This window comes from Apium graveolens, chromosome 5, assembly GCF_009905375.1.
Source record: "Apium graveolens cultivar Ventura chromosome 5, ASM990537v1, whole genome shotgun sequence".
Taxonomy (NCBI): Eukaryota; Viridiplantae; Streptophyta; class Magnoliopsida; order Apiales; family Apiaceae; genus Apium; species Apium graveolens.
The window spans coordinates 68,705,130-68,726,699 of record NC_133651.1 but is presented as its reverse complement, the minus strand read 5'-3'; the positions used below and the strand labels follow the sequence as shown (position 1 = coordinate 68,726,699).

Here is a 21,570-nt window from a genome sequence, read left to right as displayed (position 1 = left end):
GGATTTCAAGAGGGATGGATTCTAACAACACAGCCTCTTGTTGCGACCCCATTTTTGCTACAGCATCCGCGTTACTATTCTTCTCCCGTCGAACACATTCCAACCTAACTTCTTTGAACATTCCAATCAGGCGCTGTGTGCATCTCAAGTATAACTCTGTTCACGGGCCTCGCGCTTGAAACCCCCCGTTCACCTGATTCACCACAGCTCTGAGTCACTTTTTGCAATTAGGTTTCGCACCCCCATTTCCAAAGCGATTTTTAAGCCATTAATCAACGCTTCATACTCCGCATCATTATTTGTTGCATAAAACTTGAAATGAATTGCGCTCATCAGATGGTGGCCTTCTGGAGACACAAGTACTATACCCGCACCTGCTCCTCCATTGTTAACTGCCCCATCCACATGCAAGATCCACCAAGGATGTGGAAACTCCTCCAAAGATTCCTCAGCATGAGGTGGATGTAGCATTACCAAAGCTTTGTCATCAATTTCAGATTCAAATTCCAACAAGAAATCGGCTAAGGCTTGCCCTTTGATCGCTGTTCGGGGCACATATTCCAAATCAAATTGTCCCAACTCCACAGCCCACTTCAGCATTCTTCCTGATGACTCTGGTTTATGCAGGACCTGTCGTAGCGGGTATGCCGTACGGACTTCAATTCTATGAGCTTGGAAATACGGCCGTAATTTTCTTGATGCAAGAATCAGGGCGTAAACCAATTTATCCATGCTTGTGTAGCGAGTTTCAACATCGTGCAACCGCTTGCTCACATAGTATACTGGTGACTGCTGCCCATCTTCCTCTCTTACCAGAACTGCGCTGATTGAATATTCAGACACTGCGAGGTACAGTACTAGAGATTCTCCATCTAACGGTTTCGATAGCATGGGAGGGTTTCCCAGTTGCTCCTTGATTCTTTTGAAAGCCTCTTCACATTCTGATGTCCATACAAAGTCTTTCCCTGCCAACTTAATCGCCTTGAAAAATACCTTGCATCTATCGGACGACTTGGAAACAAATCGATTTAACGCGGCAATTCTCCCAGTCAAACTCTGCACCTGTTTCATATTGGTGGGTGACTTCATATCCAACAATGCCTTGATCTTTGCGGGGTTGGCCTCAATTCCCCTATGGTTGACGATGAACCCAAGAAACTTGCCCGACTCCACGCCGAACACACACTTTTGTGGGTTTAATTTCATGCGAAACCTCCTTAGAATGTTAAACATTTCCATCAGGTGCTTGATGTGGTCCTTCGCCACCTTGGACTTTACCAGCATATCATCCACATACACTTTCATGGTTCTCCCGATTTAGTTCTTGAACATCATGTTTACCAACCGCTGATAGGTTGCGCCAGCGTTAATCAAACCAAACGGCATTCCTATGTAACAGTATAACCCCCTGTCAGTAATGAAGGATGTATGCTCTTGATCAGGGCCATTCATCAGAATTTGATTGTAACCGGAGTACGCATCCATAAAACTCAGCAATGCATGCCCAGCTGTCGCGTCAACCAACTGATCAATCATTGGGAGCGGGAAACTATCCTTTGGACAGGCCTCATTGAGATCTGTGAAATCCACACATGTCCTCCACTTCCCGTTCGGCTTTTTCACAAGCACTGGATTTGCAAGCCATTCGGGGTAGAATGATTCTTTGATTAGTCCCACCTCCAACAACCGGTCTACTTCTTCTTTTAATGTTATCGCCCTTTCCCCACTCACCGGGCAGCGTTTTTGACGTATGCCCGTACAATTCGGGAAGATATTCAACCGGTGACACATTACTTCTGGGTCGATTCCTACCATGTCTAAATGACTCCATGCGAAGATATCAAGATTTGCAATTAAGAAGCAGGTAAGACTCCCCCTCGTTTCATCATCTAACTGGGATCCCACTTTCAAAACCTTATTCGGGTTATCACTGTCAACCGGAATAGATATTGTGTCTTCGGCCGGTCCCGTCTTTTCAGCGGGCATAGGGATCCTGGGATCCAAATCGAAATCAAATTCTCGGGGGTCTTCGACTTCCACTTTTATATTTGAGGGCGCGTCCCCATGAGTGGGAGCATCTTTCTCAAGACAAGGCATAGTTTTGTGCAACGCAGGTGAAGAGGGCACGTCCTCATTTGGAGGAGCATCAACCTCAATTCCATTTTTATTCTTCAAGGGTGCGTCCCCCCTTGAGGAGCATCCACCTTGAAATTATTTCCGAGACCTTGCAGAATCTCACTTCTTCCTTCCAATTTCTCCCCGTTAACCTCTTTCTGCATGATCTCCTCTGCGTGGTTCATCACAACTTCTTCCACGCTACGGATCTTCGAAACACCCCCCAACATCAAAACAGAGTTCCCAGTGATATAGGCTTCTTCCTCTTCAGGGCCTTCTACGAAATAGTGGGCATGAACTTCTCCGCTTGGTTTTGTATGAATATCCTCAGCACCCTCAAATGGGAGACCCTTTCCCTCATATCTTCTCCTGCGGAATTCTTTAACAGCCTTGTGATAGCATTCGCATGACTCATACTGCAACCCTCTCAGACTGCCTACTCCGTTCAGTGTTGGGAATTTTATCATCAAGTGGTGTATCGAGGTTATCACCCTGACCGCTCGTAACCAAGGTCTGCCGACTAACACGTTGTGCGCGGAATCCTGATCCAGCACTTTGAAATCTATCATTTGAGTAACCGACAAAGCTCCTTCGCTGAGCGTAACGGGAAGCCTAACCGAACCCATAACTCTCACTGCTTCTCCAGTAAATCCATAGACGTGTGCATCTTCAAAATACATGTCACTATCCGGGAAACCCAATTTTTTGTATGTACAGTAATACAATATGTTCGCAGAACTTCCATTGTCCAAGAAGACTCGATGTAAATTCATTGCTCCAATGAGCATGGTAATCACCAGCGCATCATTGTGGGGATGATGCACCCACCTTGATTCTTTTTCCTTGAATGTAATATCAGCGGACTCTCCCTTAAAGACCTTCGGAGGTCTGTCTTCCAAGCTGTGAATGTTGGTGAGCGGCGGATGTCGCGCCTCTCTCGCGTTTCTTTCCAGTGCTCGATTACTATCATCAACAAAAGGGTGTCCTCCAAAAATCTCCTTGATACTGCCAGCCCTCTGAAACTTAACTTCCGCTGTTTTTTCAACATCTTCCGCCCGCGGGGGCTGTCTTTCATCCTTACCTTTGCCATCGCTTCCCCTGCGTCGTTTCACCTTGTCAATCCATTCCCCTAGGTACCCAGCCTTGATCAATTCCTCAATTTTGTCTTTTAGGTGACGACATTCGTGGGTGTCATGGCCGGTGGACTCATGGTAATCACAATACTTCTTTTTGTCTCTGCTCTGCCATGAAGTTAGACGGTCGGGTTTCTTGAAGATTCCTCTATCCTTATTTACCTCAAAGATATGATCAATGGATGCTGCCAGTGGTGTATAATTGCTGACCCTTCTCTCATAATTCGACGGCGGGCTCCATTCTCTCCGCGAGCTCACGGTGTTCACCCTGTTAGGGCTTCTGGCATTTTGCCGATAATCTGGGCTCAAGGATCTATCCCTTCTCTTGGATTGCCCCTTGGAGTTATGGGTGTTTTCATTCTTTTTTGTTTCCGCGAGCGATTGCTCAATCGCCTTGAATGATTCCGCCTGTGCAAGCACATCTGTTAACGACACCGGGTCCTTCCCTTGCAGGTGCTTCCAGAAATCTGTTCCCACACGCAGTCCAACTATAAGAAGTATTTTCAGTGTTTCATCAGTCGCACCCCTTACCAAAGTGGATTCTGCATTAAACCTTTTGAAGTATGAGGTTAAACTTTCTCCTTCCTTCTGTTTCACATTAGCCAGTGTGGTGACTGGTGGTGTGTACTTCACTGCGGCTTGAAATTGAGTTAAAAACAAAGTTTTCATCTGTTTCCAGGATGTGATCACGCCTGGACCAAGTTTTTGGAACCACTGCTGAGCGCCTTCTCTAAAAGTGCCCGCCAGGAGACAGGATCGAGCCAAATCAGGTACTTGATATACAACCATTTCAATGTTAAAATGCCCCAGGAATTCCACAAGATCAGAGTTCCCATGAAAACGCAAGTCATTGGTTGTGTTCCTGTAACCTGCAGGCAATTGTGCCTCCCTCACAACAGCAGCAAAAGGAGAAGGAGCTTGCGCAGTCGCCGTTACTCTTCCTCCCTCAATATGGTTGAGCAACCTCTTGAGATTGTTCACATTAAACGTCTCTACCCCAGGAATGGTTTAAACATTAGGCTGTTGGGGTTGCTCTGCGACTTGCTGTAATTCTCCTTGATTACCCCCCGAGTGTGGCGGTGGATCTCGTCGCCCCTCGCCCTGAGGCTGCGGCTGTGGCATGTTACCGTCTTGGTTTTGAATATTTTCCCGCACGCGAGGTTCCTCTTGACCGCGTCACGGAATTTCATCATTGTTTTGCATTCTTACTTAAATTCTCCCGTCGTCCTGGTCATGAGGACGCGCCCTGGACCCATTACCTGTAGCACTGTGGGAAGCTACGGGAATAACGGCAGGGGCTTCTTCAGCGGAGGGTGCTCCATCTCTCCTACCATTGTAGGGTGCTCTTCCGTATTGATATCCCATCCTTCCTCGTTCATTCCTCTGATATCCCCGGTAGTAATTCTCGGGCCTTCCTCGCGGAGGGGCACGCTCGTGCTCGCGGTGCCGCGCCCTGTCATCCCTTTGGAATGCAGGGGGCACACGCGTTGTGTCACGGGGCCTCGCTTCTCCGGCGTTTCCTTCCTTTTGCCATTCTACCAACAATATCCTCAAATCGTCGTCTTCCAACCTTATGCCAAGCCTCCTTTTCAAGGTTGAAAGATCCCTTCCTTCCTCATCTTGATTTTGAGTTTTCTCCGCACGACGACGCTCGTCCATCCTACGCCCAGACCTATGTGGGTGTGGCACCACCTAGTTACCAAGGCGAGGCCTTTCCCTACCATCAATGTCCTCATCAACAAGTTCCACAATAGGCTCTACATCATCAGAATATTCCAAGCCCCGCGGAGTGATTTGCGGGTCTTCCCCGCTGCCCTGGGTATCTCCTTCAACTACTGGCGCTTTCCCCACGGCATGACCGTGACGGGGAAAATGACGACCTCTCCTCGTCCTCCGACGCTCCACCGTATTCAGTCTTGAGTGAAAACTGTTAAGGGTATCCCCCATGCGGTACAACTGCTCCAAGATATCAGCGTTGCTGATGAGAACTGGAGGTATCCCCCCCACATCTGGAGCTCTTGGTGGATCCGCATTGTTTTTAGGAACGTAAGGTTCATGGCGAGTGTAGCCTCCTCCGCCTTCTCCTTCAGATCTGCTGTCACTTCCATCATAAGAACTTCCATCACGATTATAAGACATCTTTTCCTCCTAAGATTATGACCTTAATTAGCACCCCTCCTTCTAGTGCCAATTTGTTGACGGAGGAATCTGGTAACAACAAAGATTGAGGTTTCTCGCCGAAACTAAGATATGTGACGGTGGTTTCTTATCGGAAAATTAAGCGGTGTTTGGTGATTTGTGGTTTTTTAGGCTGAGATTGATCAGAGTAAGTGGTGGCTCTCTTATCAGCTCTCAACTTCTTACCCTCTCAATGTGCCTACGTACCCTTTATATAGGGATCAAGCCTGACGTAGTTCTCGTAGAACAAGAAATCTAATGGGCTTAGACTTTGTGCCTACGTACCCTTTATATAGGGATCAAGCCTGACGTAGTTCTCGTAGAACAAGAAATCTAATGGGCTTAGACTTCTCATTCCTTGGCCCAGTAGAAGTCCATCCAAAGTCCATCTTCCGCTATGTTTAGGAATGTCCAACTATGAGGCCCAACCGCGAAGGCCCAAGGCTCGTCCGTAATCGCAGGACTTCACAGATAGTGCATCTCCCTGCGCAAGGACAACACTCCGCTACAACTATTTCCCTTGATGTACGGACGCAGGTATAGCCACGGTTCACCCCAAATTCCAGACGCGTCCCTGTCTCCCGAATGAGGATAACCCACCAGATAGCACGACAGGTGATCCCAAGCTCTTGGGTGCAAAGTGCAGGATGACTCCAAAGTTCTCCAACGAGGACACCCACTGAATGCAAGAACAGAGTTCCCAAAGCACACACCAAAGTTAACCCGGCATCCCCAACGAGGACACCCGTTAAATACAGGAGGAGGCCTTCAATCATCAGGCATACCCCTAGAGGCCTTCAAGCTTTTCACGGACATCCCCCTCCTTGACCGTCTCAAGGAGGGAATTCTTCCAAGAGTACCTGCAACAAATACGTTAGTAAAAATAACCTCCATTGCTCCTCTCCATGCAAGCTTTGTCCTGAAATTACCACCAAAAGCATATTGACCAACCACAGGACGCGTCCTCTCTATCTGGGCGCGTCCTCTCCTTTATAAAACGAACCTTATTTCTTCATCAATCACCCCTTTCGTCATGCCACAAAAACAAGACGCGTCCTGGTAGGGTCAGGCGCGTCTTCCAACTTTCATTTCCACAAGATCACACTGGCAAGGTACTTCCACCACGATTGACACGTCCTCATAGCTTGGGCGCGTCCTTCCCTGATCATGCACTCCCATGCTCCCTCATTACCAGACACTTTATTATTAAGGGAAAATATGGGAATAACAATCCTAGAACAGGGTGCATGTTTGCTGGAATCGAGAGGTTAAATTGTCTACAAACGTTGCCTCATTTTGTTTTGAGCAGAAATCATAATTGTCTTGTTGAACAACTGGGAGGGCTGAAAGATATTAGAGGTAGACTTGAGCTCTATGGCCTTAGTGACGTACAAAATTTTGAAGAAGCCACTAAGGCAAGTGTTGGGCATATGTTGTGTACTTGATGATTTCATAAACAAAACATCTAAGTAGATTTTACTTAGTGAAATAATGTAGCACTCGACGGATAACTCATTATAGTCCCGACGGATAACTCATTATAGTCCCGACGGATGATTAACTTATTATTCATCGAGTGAGTAGCTTATGTAATAATAAGTTTGTAGCACAGTTATGTATACACCTTTGTATAGAATATGTAGTAGCATATAAGTCATGTTGACTTTAGCTAGATATGCAGAATAGGTTGATTAATTATACGTAATTGATGTCTTGTAATTCTGCATAAGTGATATAGAGTCAAGTGCCGAAATAGCTACCGACGGATGATTAACAAAGCCATCGACGGATGATCAAATGACTATCAACGGATGTTTAATATAGCAGTCGACGGATGATCAATTAAATCATCAACGGATATTCTGAAAGTCGACGGATGATCATATGAAGAATTCAAACAACAGTTGAACAGTGAAAGCTGACACACAGCCGTCGAGATGTATACAAACACACTGTGGAAGCCCATTAACTGGGTAATAGAGGACGAAAAGCAGCAAAGCTTAAGACTGTTAGATTTTATATTTGTTCAGTCTTTTTGACTTTGTAATCTTGGTATTATATAAACCAAGAGAGTAGCAAATAGAAAAGAAAAACTGAGATAGCTGAGAAACACAAAAACAGAGAAATCTTTGTAAGCAGAATCTTTAGCATTTCCTGTATTCTTAGTAGTTCCATTTATAAGCAGCTGTGAGCATTTTTGCACACAGAGTCCTCTCGATATATTATATATATCTCTGGTGGAATTGTTTAAATCCACCAGAAAGTTTTAAAGACTCTTGTTTTTAATTACTTATGTTTCGATTCAATTAAGTTTACATTCCGCATTGTGCTAATCAAAACAAATATATCTATAATCGAGTTGAACATTTTTATTTCAAGAAAAAGGTTCAAGAATTCCATTCAACCCCCCTTCTGTAATTCTTGCTATATTGTTAAGGGACTAACAATTGGTATCAGAGCAAGCTCTTAATCTACAAAGAGTTTAAAGATCAAAACAATTCAGCAAGATGAACAAGAAAGATGTTGGAGTCAAGATTCATTTTCTTGATAAAGATAATTACCATCATTGGAAGGTAAAGATGCATCTTCATATGCTTTCTTAAGATGAGGCCTATGTGGACTGCATAGAAAGAGGCCCTCATGTTCCAATGAGAGCTGCAATAGGAAACGAGCCATCTGTTCCAAAGCCAAGGCATGAATGGTCCGATCCTGACATTGAACAAGTCAGGAAAGATAAAAAGGCCATGAACATTCTGTTCAATGGTGTTGATGCATACATGTTTGATAACATCATCAACTGCAAAACTTCCAAGGAAGTTTGGGACACAATACAGATAATTTGTGATGGCACTGAGCATGTTAGAGAAAATAAAATGCAGCTCCTGATTCAGCAATATGAGCATTTTCACAATGAAGAAAGTGAGTCACTCACTGACATTTTTAGTAGATTCCAAAAACTACTAAATGCTCTTAAGTTGCATGGAAGAGTCTATCAGACTAAAGACTCCAATCTGAAATTTCTCAGATCTCTTCCAAAGGAATGGAAACCAATGACAGTCTAATTGAGAAACTCACAAGATTATAAGGAGTTTACTTTGGAGAGACTGTATGGCATTCTGAAGATCTATGAGCTTGAGATAGAGCAGGATGAAAGAATGGAGAGAGGAAAGAAGAAAGGAGGATCCATTGCACTAGTTGCTGATCTGGAAAAGGAGAAGGAAGTAAAGATGGAAGCTGTAGAATCAACTTCAAAGGTCTGTGAGAATAAGGGTAAGGGGCTAGCTGCAGAAAGTGAAGATTCATTGAGCCAAGATGACATGGAGGACATTGATGAACACCTAGCATTTATTTCAAGAAGATTTGCCAAGCTCAAGTTCAAGAAGAACTTTGGAGCAGCCAAGCCAAATAGAAACATGGTGGATAACTCAAAATTCAAATATTTCAAATGTGGCTTGGCAGGGCATTTTGCAAATGAGTGTAGAAAGTCAGATTCCAGTAAGAAAAGGTTTGAGTCTGTGGATTATAAGCAAAAATACTTTGATCTACTCAAACAAAAGGAAAGGGCTTTCATTACACAAGAGAATGACTGGGCAGCTGATGGTTTGGATGAAGATGAAGATGTCAGATATGTCAATCTAGCCCTAATGGCCAAGTCTGATGAAACAGAGACAAGTTCCTCAAGCAATCAGGTAATCACTACAAACCTTGCACATTTATCTAAAGCTGAGTGTAATGATGCAATAAATGACATGTCTACAGAATTGTATCATTTGCGTGTTACACTTATGTCTCTCACTAAGGAAAATGCTAAAATCAGAGAAAACAACTTATTTTTAAGTGAGAGGAATAATGTGCTTGAGTCTCAGTTTGTTGAGTTTGAGAAACTAAAAATTGAGTGTAAGATTGCCAAGGAGGAATTAACTGAGTCCTTGAAAAAGGAAGAAATTTTGAAGAAGCAGCTCGAGTGTGAACAAGAGGTGATTTAAGCATGGAAAACATCCAGGGATGTTCATGCTCAAATCACCAAAGTTCAAGGAATTGAGTCTTTTTGTGATGAAGCCTGGAAAAAGAATAAAGAGAAACTAGAACCTATTTTGGTAGATGGGTTGCTGACCGATGTAGACTCGACGGATGATGAGGACTATCCGTCGGATAACAAAATGTGTTATCCGTTGAAGGATAAAAATCCCCATCCGTCGGCTGTAAGAAAACCCATTAGCAAAGCCAAATTAATCAAGCTAAATGATAAGTATGGGTCTGTTTTCAAGAACTTTGTTTCAGGAGAGTCAAGTCAAGCTAAGAAAGGGAAAAAGGCTAATGTTGGTCACATGACTGTCAAACAGTTGAGTGACAGACTTGAGAAAATAAAGATAAAAACAGAGACTAAAAAGAAAAATAATAGGAATGGTAAAGTAGGGATTAACAAACACAATAACTACACACCTGATAAATATGCTCCTAGAAAAATCTGTGTCAAGTGTGGTAGTGTAAATCATTTGTCTGTTAATTACAAATCTGCCATGCCTACTCCCATGTCTGTTCAGCCTCAATATCCTAACATGAATGCCATGCCTCCCATGCCTGTTAATGCTATGCCTACACAGAATATGAATGCACAGTTTGTTAATATGCCATTTGTAACTAATCCACATTATGCTACATACAATATGCCTCAAATGCCATTTAGCATGCCTTACTGGAATAACATATTTGCACCAAGCATGCCATTCCCTGTTAGCCATAATATGCATGATAATTTTGTTGCATTAAATAGTTTCAAAGGCCCAACCCAAATGACTAAGGAAGAATCTGAAATTTCTAAGTCAAATGAGTTAAGACCTAAGAAACAGAAGAAGAAAGCTAACAAGGCAGGACCCAAGGAAACTTGGGTACCAAAATCAAATTGATTTGATTTTGATGTGTGCAGGGAAACAGAAAGAATCTTTGGTACTTGGATAGTGGCTGTTCAAGACACATGACTGGTGATTCTACCCTGCTCACAGAGTTTAAGGAGAGAGCTGGCCCAAGTATTACCTTTGGAGATGACAGCAAAGGTTATATTGTGGGATATGGCTTGATTTCAAAGGACAATGTCATCATTGAAGAGGTTGCCTTAGTGGATGGTCTCAAACACAATCTGTTGAGTATCAGCCAGCTTTGTGACAAAGGCAACTCAGTAACCTTCAACAAAGAAGCCTGTGTTGTGACTAACAATCAAAACAACAAAGTGGTTCCCACTGGTGTGAGAAGAGGAAATGTGTACCTAGCTGACTTCAACTCAACCAAAGCAGAGTCTGTAACTTGTCTTCTCAGCAAAGCAAGTCAAGATGAAAGTTGGCTATAACACAAGAAGCTATCCCATTTAAACTTCAAGACCATGAATGAGCTGGTAAAGAAAGAACTAGTAAGAGGCATTCCTCTAGTGGAGTTTACAAAGGATGGACTGTGTGATGCCTGCCAAAAAGGGAAGCAGATCAAAGCATCATTCAGGAAGAAACTTGATTCAGCAATTGAAGAGCCTCTGCAACTGCTTCACATGGATTTGTTTGGACCAGTCAATGTATTATCAATTTCAAAGAAAAGATTTTACCTAGTAATTGTAGATGATTTCTCAAAGTTCTCTTGGACATATTTCCTAAAGTCTAAAGATGAGGCTAGTGAAATCATCATCAATCACACAAGGCAAGTTAACAATCATCCTGATTTCAAAGTTAGAAGAATCAGGAGTGACAATGGAACTGAGTTCAAGAATTATGTCATAAGAGAATTTTGTGATGAAAATGGGATCTTGCATGAGTTTTCAGTAGCAAGGACTCCACAACAGAATGGAGTAGTGGAAAGAAAGAACAGATCTCTTATTGAAACTACAAGGACAATGCTTGAAGAATCAAAACTACCAACATATTTATGGGCTGAAGCTGTAAACACTGCATGCTACACTCAGAACATCTCTCTGATTAATCAAGCAAGATGCATGACTCCTTATCAATTGTTCAAGAATAAGAAGCCAACTCTAAACTTTTTTCATGTCTTTGGCTGTAAATGTAACGCCCGGGAAATATTATGTATTTATTTTTATCAATAAATGATTATTATGTGATTTTATGTGAATTTGGTGAATTAATTGATGATGGATAATAATATTTGGATGATTATTTATGATAAAATTTAGATATTTTAATTTCCAATTATCCACAATTAAATCTAGATAATTTTGGTATTTTTCTGGTAATTTTTGGACAATCATACAATTTTATAAGGATTTATAGAATTAATAATGATTATTTTTACATAATTATAAAATTAATTTTTAGAATCAGAAATCGTCCTACTTCAACTGTTTTTGCGTTTTTACAACCCGAAACTCTTCCGAAAACTCCTTCCTAACCTAATCTGATAATTCTGAACACTTTTCATGTTTTGACTTTCTCGATCCGGGATACGGTTTGACCAGTACGCGTCCCAGTGTGAAATTTTCGATACGCAAATCATTTTATATATCGATAAAAGTCCATATTCTCAAAAGGCGAGACATTATTACCTTAATTTCGTATAAAGTATTTTATAGAAAGCTCTGTTTGATAATTATCCAATTCTGATATTCAAATTGTATCGTCTTTTCAGTTACTTAGCGGCTAAGTAACCTATTTTCGGATCCGATCTGTAAATGTAATTATCTAATTATTAAATAAATAAAATATATGATGGGTCTGTTAGCTGTGTGTTACCCTAATTTTAATTTTGGGAAATTGTAGGATACGAACCTTATTTGTATAATTGATTATTGAATTGTATGGTATTATCTTATTCTTAAAATGATTTTATTGAATATTTATTTTTATAAATGCTAAAATTATCTCTAAAATTATTTTTGCTGTTTTATAATTCTATTTATTATTTTCAGGAGTTTATAAAATTTAGAAATCAATATTTAATTAATTATTTATTTTTAAATGATTTTCTGATTGCATTTAATTATAAAATCAGTATTTAAATTCCAAAATTCTTCAAAAATTATGAAATCCATATTTTATTAAGTTTAGAATAATTAGAGGACTTTAAAATTATTCCGGTAATCTTCTGGCTTTTATTCCCTCGCACGTTTACTCGTTAGTTCATTAAAATACGAGCCTGATGTGCATTTCAAAAATAATTCAAAAATTTTGGAATGTTATTCTATCAGCTTCTAAATATTTTGGGAAATTTGAGATTATTTTAGATTTACTCCAATGTGCATACTACGCAAAGAAAAATAAAAATGTATCGTTAAAAAAATTAGAATTCAGTGTCAAAATTGGGTAATAAAATAGGAATAAAGAACAGATAGACACAATCATGCTTATCATTTTCTACAGCTCTCTGTCCCTCTCCTGTTAATTTCAATCGCTCGTGTCTCTCTCCTCGATCTCTCTCTTCACACTCTCAATTTAATCTCTCTCGATTGTTTCTCTCTCAATCAATCTCTCCCGTATTCTCTTTTCCCCCCCTTCCCATGTTTCTTCTCTCTCTGGTAAGCACTGCTGTGTTTTCTCCGGTGCCGCACTGTTTTTCCGGCGTGTATCAATTTGTGCGTGTATAAAGTTGGTGTATGTATAATTGTGTGTGTTATGTTCCCCTGTGCTTCCTTATGACCGTCTGTGATTTGTTGTTGTTGCCTGATTCTCTGTTCTTCGGATCATGGTTGTGTTCTTCCGTTGTGTGCGCGTGGGCGCGTGATGTTGGTTAATTGGAATTTATAATAATAATATTTTATTAATTTATGCAGGATTATCTGATTAAGGTTTCGTGAAATAAATTAAGTTACGCGGGAAAGAAGTTAAATTAATCAGTAGAATTCAGCGTTGGAAACCCGATTATACGGGTACCCGCGAATTTTTGCTGCCGTCGGCAATGAGCCTCGGTGAGCCGACGGTGGACTGTGATGACGTTGTTCTGAGTCCTAAAATTTGAAATACAAAAATATGATTTAAAACACAAATACGAATAAAAATGCAAAATACAAATAGTAATAATAATTAAGCGAATCGGAGTTTGGGACTTGGTAATTGGATTGTGGATTGAATTATGTTGTGGCTGTTGTTGTGATTTGATGTCGATTTGATTTCGACGGGTAGGCCGATAAACAAAGGAGACGCTGCCCGATTTTCGGGAAATTAATTCCGAAATTTTGGGAACGTAACCTATAATTATCGGAGACGTCGAATACGTCGAATAATCATATACAATTATAGTATATGAACTGGACTGCGATTGAGACAAGATAATTTATAAATAATCGATTACCCTGTTTTTGAAAACGACGAGTATACGTATTTCTGAAAATGAATACCGAATCGAATTTCGAAGATGTGAACCATAACTGCTATGTGTATTTTGATAATACATATAAATATGAATTCAGTTATGAAATCGTACGGATAGAATAGGATAACGATTTGATGTTAAGCTTAAGCGGTTATCTGAATTAGGGTATTTCAACCCTGTAGGTTTTAGACGGAAGATCCGAGATGTGACATCGGACTAGGAACGATCTAGTGATTAGACGTCGAGATCAACAAAGTTCCAACCAAAGGGTCTGAATGTTGGGATTGTATCGAGAATAGGATAGTAGGTTGACGATAAAGCCAAACGATCAAAGTCGAACCAAAGTCAACCAGTAATAACGGTTAAAGCTTATTGAGGCAAGTATCTCTATCATCACTTATTGTTCAAGTGATATTTATTTTAAATTTTATCATGCAAGTATTGCTTTCCCTATTCTCAGTTTAGAATCGATAAACAGATCGCTGAATTAAATAATTCTGTTTATGCAAGTATTCCTAACCTTTCTCCTTAAATACTGCAAATATTTATTCGCTCCTATTCTAAGTTCAGAATAGTTAACTGTTTTATATTTCGCTGCAATTACTCTTATTTATGCAAGTTCCTTTCACTATTATTTCTTTATCATCGATTGCTCTCTTGAGCAAGTACCCAAAGTGATTTGACATCAAAAATACTCCACGGACTGGATGGTTACTATATATATATATAAGGACCAGTGATGAGCTGGATCCTATGGGCCGGAGATGGACCGGACCCTTTAGGCCATAGTTGCCTGGGTGCCCCATATGTTGGTTGGGTCTATGCAGTTGGGTATAGATCCGCACTATCTCCTGACTGATCAGCAGGTTATAGTGCATATGTTGGTTTCTAGTGTTCAGTCCAATTTATTGTTGTTCGCCATTAATGGCATTCCCTCTTGAAGTAAAATGTGATTATGGGTTAAAGTTATTCTTTCTTAGCCCTCAGTTTCGGGAAATTACAGTGTTTATAAATGAATTCGAGGTTCAGAGTGTTGCTGCAGCATTTGTTGCTCAGTGATATTTAGAATCTTGAATGAATTGGGATTTTCTTAATTATTCAACCCGTCCTTATCAGGCTGGTTTAGCAGGCTAAGTCTATGGAAACTTAGTCGATAATGATGGATACTGAATAGTTAGGAATTTTTTGAACGTCATTTTATGAATAGTTATTGCATCCATTGCTCAATTATGAGATGATACCAGAAGCTATTTGGAAAACACGTGATCTCTAAAGTTCTTACAAAAATGTCATTATGTCCTAAGTGATTCATAGCAATGCAAATCAAATTGATTTTAAGATAACGAGATATATCCTTCAAATGATTTCGTGTTTCGCCCTTCAAAATATTTCAGAGATTTTGTCTGGAAGTTTTCTTTAAAATTAATATTTGAAACTCAAATTATATACTGGCTGGGCATTTTTGGCTCACTCTTGCTTTGTCAATTCTTATTTCTGCCAGAAACAGATAAGGACTAAAGTGAATAGCTTTGATAGACAGCAGAAGTTAGAGAAGTTTCCGTTGCGAGAGGTTGAAGGTATTAGAAGAATGTGACAAGAGCATTAGTTCAAAGGTATATATACTTGTATTATAGTTGAAGTGAGTTGTAGAAGGTTAGATTCTTGTTTCATACCATGACCTGTAAAAGATCCGGACTCAAGGGGTTATTTATTTATTTCTTTACTTTATGTAATAATTGTTTAGTAACACCAAATCTTGACCCCGGATTTGGGGTTGTTACAGTTTGGCATCAGAGCTGCAGGTTATTGGTCACTGAAATAAGAATAGGTGAGAGTAGGATAGAAATGATAGGTCGTACAAGATAGGAAAGTCCCTAGACATATTCAGGACAAATTGAGTTGAGTGCGAATTAGGGTTAGCAGATCCGATAAGGAGTTGGTAAGATAGGATTGATGAGAAAGTGTAAGGCGAATATTACAACATCATAGGTATATTGAAACCTCAGATCATACAATAATGAGAAATCGACGGATCGACGGAGACTGGGTATGTTACCCTACTTTTCACGTGGTTTTGAAAAATATGCGATCTATTCTTGTGAGAATTTGTGTAAGAGAAGCCACGATTTAACTTAGGTATTAGGACGAGTTCCACATCAAAGGCCACCAGTTGATGGAAGCTGATGAAGAAATGATGTTGCGCATTTCGAAGGCACCACCGTTGCAAGAAGATTCTTATCACTCATCGGGAGCTGCGTAAGGAATGGTATCTACCTTATTAGGTATAGGAAAGTCTATCAAGGAGGTACGACCTTATCTACAGACAGAACATCGAATCGCATGCGTGGTTGTGAGCATAACGTCAAGGACGACGACAAGAATGTCAAAGACAGTACTAAATGTCAGCATTGCGGTGGAATTGTGAATAAAATGTTTTACGACGGCCAATAAAGTCTCGTTAACTAATAAGTGTGAGTGTAATTCAAGGAATAGTGAAAGAGGTACTGAAGTGAAGAGACCTTTATATGGGTATTCTTTTAACTAGACAATTCATTGGTAAATCAGGAAAATAGCAAGTAACTTATATAGTAATGACGACCAAATAATTGATTTCCAAAACTTTAAAAATGAGATTTCGGAAAAGATTTTCTTAATCAACTTTCAGAAGATTTTTGCATGAAATGAGTCTTACAAATGATTTGTCAAACTACTACTTATGTTCTTGTTATTATAAAGAGAAAATGATCTAAAAAGAAGAATGGAATTAGACTCAGTGTTGTTATTCAAAGGGCCAAGTAGACCCATCAGCAGAAAGAAGGTTTAAAGTTTTATGTGAAAATGAAAGTAAATGATGTTTAATAAAAATCAATAATTGAATCAACATATTAAAATAATATTTACCCAATTTATAAAAATATTAAAATTTAACGAGATTCGTGATTCGAATGGACGGAGGATGATTGAAGGAAATGGCAGAATCTTCTAGATGATTGGAGAAGAATCGTATTTCTATCAATGGAATAGAGGCATTACGTGATCAATGGGTATTTCACACGACATAGATAAAATCTGAAGCTGTGATTTTAACTTCGGAATAACGCGATTAAGATTAAATTTGGTGTGAGGGCATTTCCAGGAAGCATTTCAAAGCAGTGATGTGACTTGAATCGTGAACCTGTATTCGCACGATCCTGAAGGCAGATATAGGTGAAGCATGGAAGGTGATCAACACTGATATTCTTTCTTCTAATACGATAGTATATGTTTATCTTGATTCGTGAATATGTCTGAGCTTCTTCTGTTGATAAATTATATGAGGCAGAAATGAAAGAAAATTTCTTATATATCCCTTTTGAATTGTTTCTCTCCTCAAATCACTGATTTCTGATTGAGACAAACAGTGTTGTGGTATGACGCTTTGTCGAAATGATGAAGAGTCGGGTGGGACGCCACCTAATCATGTGCTGTATGCCATATAGTATGAAAGACTGGCCATCTTGAGTACGAATATGGTTGTCTCATTCTTCACTCATTTTTTCTTCCTTCAGTTTTCTGATTTACAAATTCTTCCAATCGGTTGCTACATTGTTATTTCTTATCCAGTTTTTCAATCAAAATCATGTTTACAAACTCTCCTCTTGCGTAAAGTCTGTTCTCTGACGATTTCAAAAGAAATGAAATAGTATGATACGTGGAACCATACAACGAACATAGAGACGACTGCAAATCAATAAATGGTGGACATCTACGAGCGAGGAAAAAAAAAATAAAAAAATAAAAAAAAATGGACACACTGACAACGTGGTCATGACAAAGACATCAAATCTGAGAGTTGTTCGTGTTACCAGGATCTCGTTAGTATGGTATATTTTGACGCGAAATGAATGGTTAGCAAATAGTACAAAATAAGGAAATGAAGTGGTGTGCTCAAACGGAGCAAACGAGTATCGGGACGATGATCAAAGATCAAGGAAATTCTGAACAATGACTCCGACAGGCAATTACGACGTGAAACATCCCTTCATTGCTGGAAGATACTTGTCGTGAAGATTCAAGATGGGAAAAATCTTAAATGTAATCAAACTTCAAACGTGTTCTTCAAGAAATTGTGAAGTTTTCTAATTTGCGTAAATAAGTGATTGTAAATTCAATGCTCATACCCGGGTCAGTAACGAAAGTTCGATGTGAAGCCGTAAGTGGAGATGAAGCATTGGTGACTCGACTGTGAAACTTTTCAAGAAATAATGATCTAACGATTGAGTTCCTACCAGATTGTGATGGTAATAATGGAGACCATGCGCAGTTATTAAAAGATAAACCGATTAATAATGCTCAGAAATAAATTAACAAAATCATGAAATCAAACCTTAAATTCATTAAGGACAATTCGTAATAATAAAAAAAAAAAAATTGAGAAAGGTATGGTTATATTAATCATTGTGGGTTTCAGATCCAATCCCAATTAAAAAGAGATATGTTATACTAGTTGAATGCTGATCAAAGGTGAATTGTGGGAATTGATGATTTGGTTAATTAATGGTGTCGGCTTGAGTCCGACTGGTAGTCAATGGTGTAGGGGAAGTGCTGCCCAAATTTTCAGAAATTACCCTATAGTTAAGAACAAAGAAGTATATGGTCATTCTCGTCAGCATTCCAGATAATTGCAATCTCGGTTCTTGAGAAAGTTGTTATGACCAAACTGACTTTATGTAATTGGTCTTTGATTCCAGTTAGCTAGTTAGCACTTGGTTTAAGTGATCATTTAAAGGAGTTGATTGATCCACTTTGCCAACTAATGGTTAGTTAAATGGAAATCGATTCCAATTAGATTGAGTCAAGCTCTAACATAATTTCCAGATCTGAAATGAAAGATATAGAAATTTGAGAAAAAGTAATGGCGTTACCGTAAATTAAAAAGGCCTAGTTCAATTAGCGTGATGTTATTGTAATCGGGTGTAAGGTGTGATCCAGAAGAATATGCTCTTTTTGATGAATAAAAAGAATAGGAAGTTATTGGTTCATGCTAGTAAGAAGAATATTTCAAAACCTGAAGCGGTTGAATAGAAGTTGCTATAGAAGGATGGAAAGCTCGCAAATTCAAGCATCCAATGAACGACGGAGATTGATGAAGTCCGCATGTGAACTCAGGAAAAGAGATGAGAATCAATGAAGAGAAGTCAAACACGTGATTTGTGACACGTCAAGTAAGGCTAAGAAAATAGCTACCGAGGAAATTCGATAATTTTGTTAGTAAGAATTTAAATAGTGTAAATAAAAGCCTTCATTCCAGTGTGAATTCCAGGAATGACCTATTCAATAATAAACAGAGTAATATTACTAAGAAAAAAAAAGAAATTCGTTATGTATGAAGAAGATAATGAATAATGAGAATAAAGAACTAATCAAAACAAGAAGTGGAATCAAAAGGATGATAAAGAAAGTTTATAAAATAATCCAGGATATACGCAAGGTATAAACGTCAATTGGGCCAGAATTGATTGGAGAATAAAGTGAAACATCGATAGTTGGAGATAGGAATTTCATTCAAAAAAAAAATGCGTGTAAACAAGAATGATTAAACAAAGAAATTAATGGCAAACGATTGGAGAAGCGCGTTACAATGAATCTCAAAAGGGAATTCTTTAGAACTAAAGTAAATTCCCGGAGGTTCGAATGAATGCTTTATTAAGATTACCTCAAGGAATGAGGTGAGGATTTCTCGTCGGTTACTGCATAGAGTCAAGCTAATGTCAAAAGCATGAGTTCCATTGATATGATGTACCTGTCATTTCTGAAGGTTAAATGAGCATAGTATACCGGGAGTGTTTAGATAGTGTAATTATATTTATTGATAACATCCTCGCTAATTCAAGGACTAAAGAAGACCAAGTTAAATGTTGGAAGATATGCATGCGGAAGGTTGAACAGTAGCAGCTGCGTTCTAAGCTTTGAAGATGTGAACTCTGGTCATAATGGATTATGAGCTACGATTGCTTGGTTAACTACCAACCAGGAAACGTCCATTTAGGAACAGATGTTTTAAATAAAAAGAAAAGAAGGTTAATGTAAATTAAGTTAGCCCTTTGAAATAGTGAGATAGATAAAACGATTATGAATGAGTTGGTCTTGTTGTCACAGGTGTAACGAGTCCATAAGACATTCAGGTGTATGACTGCGAGGAGTAATTTAGCTCCAAGTGTATGAAGTAAAGATTGAGTTAGAAATTGCATGAGCAACTGATAGATCTGATGACAATAAAATGTCGTTGAATTATGATTAAGGTGATGAGGACTGAGAAATTATAAGAAAGATACTTGGAAAAACATCATGGTTTGTTCCCTAGCATGATTCTGAGGACAGAATCCTTTTAAGGGGGGAAGAATGTAACGCCCGGGAAATATTATGTATTTATTTTTATCAATAAATGATTATTATGTGATTTTATGTGAATTTGGTGAATTAATTGATGATGGATAATAATATTTGGATGATTATTTATGATAAAATTTAGATATTTTAATTTCCAATTATCCACAATTAAATCTAGATAATTTTGGTATTTTTCTGGTAATTTTTGGACAATCATACAATTTTATAAGGATTTATAGAATTAATAATGATTATTTTTACATAATTATAAAATTAATTTTTAGAATCAGAAATCGTCCTACTTCAACTGTTTTTGCGTTTTTACAACCCGAAACTCTTCCGAAAACTCCTTCGTAACCTAATCTGATAATTCTGAACACTTTTCATGTTTTGACTTTCTCGATCCGGGATACGGTTTGACCAGTACGCGTCCCAGTGTGAAATTTTCGATACGCAAATCATTTTATATATCGATAAAAGTCCATATTCTCAAAAGGCGAGACATTATTACCTTAATTTCGTATAAAGTATTTTATAGAAAGCTCTGTTTGATAATTATCCAATTCTGATATTCAAATTGTATCGTCTTTTCAGTTACTTAGCGGCTAAGTAACCAATTTTCGGATCCGATCTGTAAATGTAATTATCTAATTATTAAATAAATAAAATATGTGATGGGTCTGTTAGCTGTGTGTTACCCTAATTTTAATTTTGGGAAATTGTGGGATACGAACCTTATTTGTATAATTGATTATTGAATTGTATGGTATTATCTTATTCTTAAAATGATTTTATTGAATATTTATTTTTATAAATGCTAAAATTATCTCTAAAATTATTTTTGCTGTTTTATAATTCTATTTATTATTTTCAGGAGTTTATAAAATTTAGAAATCAATATTTAATTAATTATTTATTTTTAAATGATTTTCTGATTGCATTTAATTATAAAATCAGTATTTAAATTCCAAAATTCTTCAAAAATTATGAAATCCATATTTTATTAAGTTTAGAATAATTAGAGGACTTTAAAATTATTCCGGTAATCTTCTGGCTTTTATTCCCTCGCACGTTTACTCGTTAGTTCATTAAAATGCGAGCCTGATGTGCATTTCAAAAATAATTCAAAAATTTTGGAATGTTATTCTATCAGCTTCTAAATATTTTGGGAAATTTGAGATTATTTTAGATTTACTCCAATGTGCATATTAGGCAAAGAAAAATAAAAATGTATCGTTAAAAAAATTAGAATTCAGTGTCAAAATTGGGTAATAAAATAGGAATAAAGAACAGATAGACACAATCATGCTTATCATTTTCTACAGCTCTCTGTCCCTCTCCTGTTAATTTCAATCGCTCGTGTCTCTCTCCTCGATCTCTCTCTTCACACTCTCAATTTAATCTCTCTCGATTGTTTCTCTCTCAATCAATCTCTCCCGTATTCTCTTTTCCCCCCCTTCCCATGTTTCTT

At 38.5% G+C, this 21,570-nt stretch overlaps 1 protein-coding gene across 1 annotated transcript; it reads right to left on the bottom strand.

Annotated features, from left to right (window-relative positions):
* Positions 1-2,171: 2,171 nt before the first annotated feature.
* LOC141660161 (uncharacterized) lies at positions 2,172-4,613 on the bottom strand. The gene is made up of 3 exons (XM_074467120.1): positions 4,508-4,613; positions 3,411-4,117; positions 2,172-3,356 (listed from the first exon to the last, which is right to left on the bottom strand). Exons 1-3 carry the CDS (start codon positions 4,611-4,613, stop codon positions 2,172-2,174), a joined length of 1,998 nt encoding a protein of 665 aa, XP_074323221.1.
* Between the last annotated feature and the right edge of the window lie 16,957 nt (positions 4,614-21,570).

Coding starts and splice junctions, on each gene's coding strand:
- LOC141660161 (XM_074467120.1), bottom strand. CDS start 4,613: ATGGGATATCAATACGGAAGAGCACCCTACAATGGTAGGAGAGATGGA. Junction 4,118..4,507: donor AGCTTCCCACAGTGCTACAG/GTAATGGGTCCA, acceptor AATTGCCTGCAG/GTTACAGGAACACAACCAAT. Junction 3,357..3,410: donor CCATTGATCATATCTTTGAG/GTAAATAAGGAT, acceptor ACTTCATGGCAG/AGCAGAGACAAAAAGAAGTA.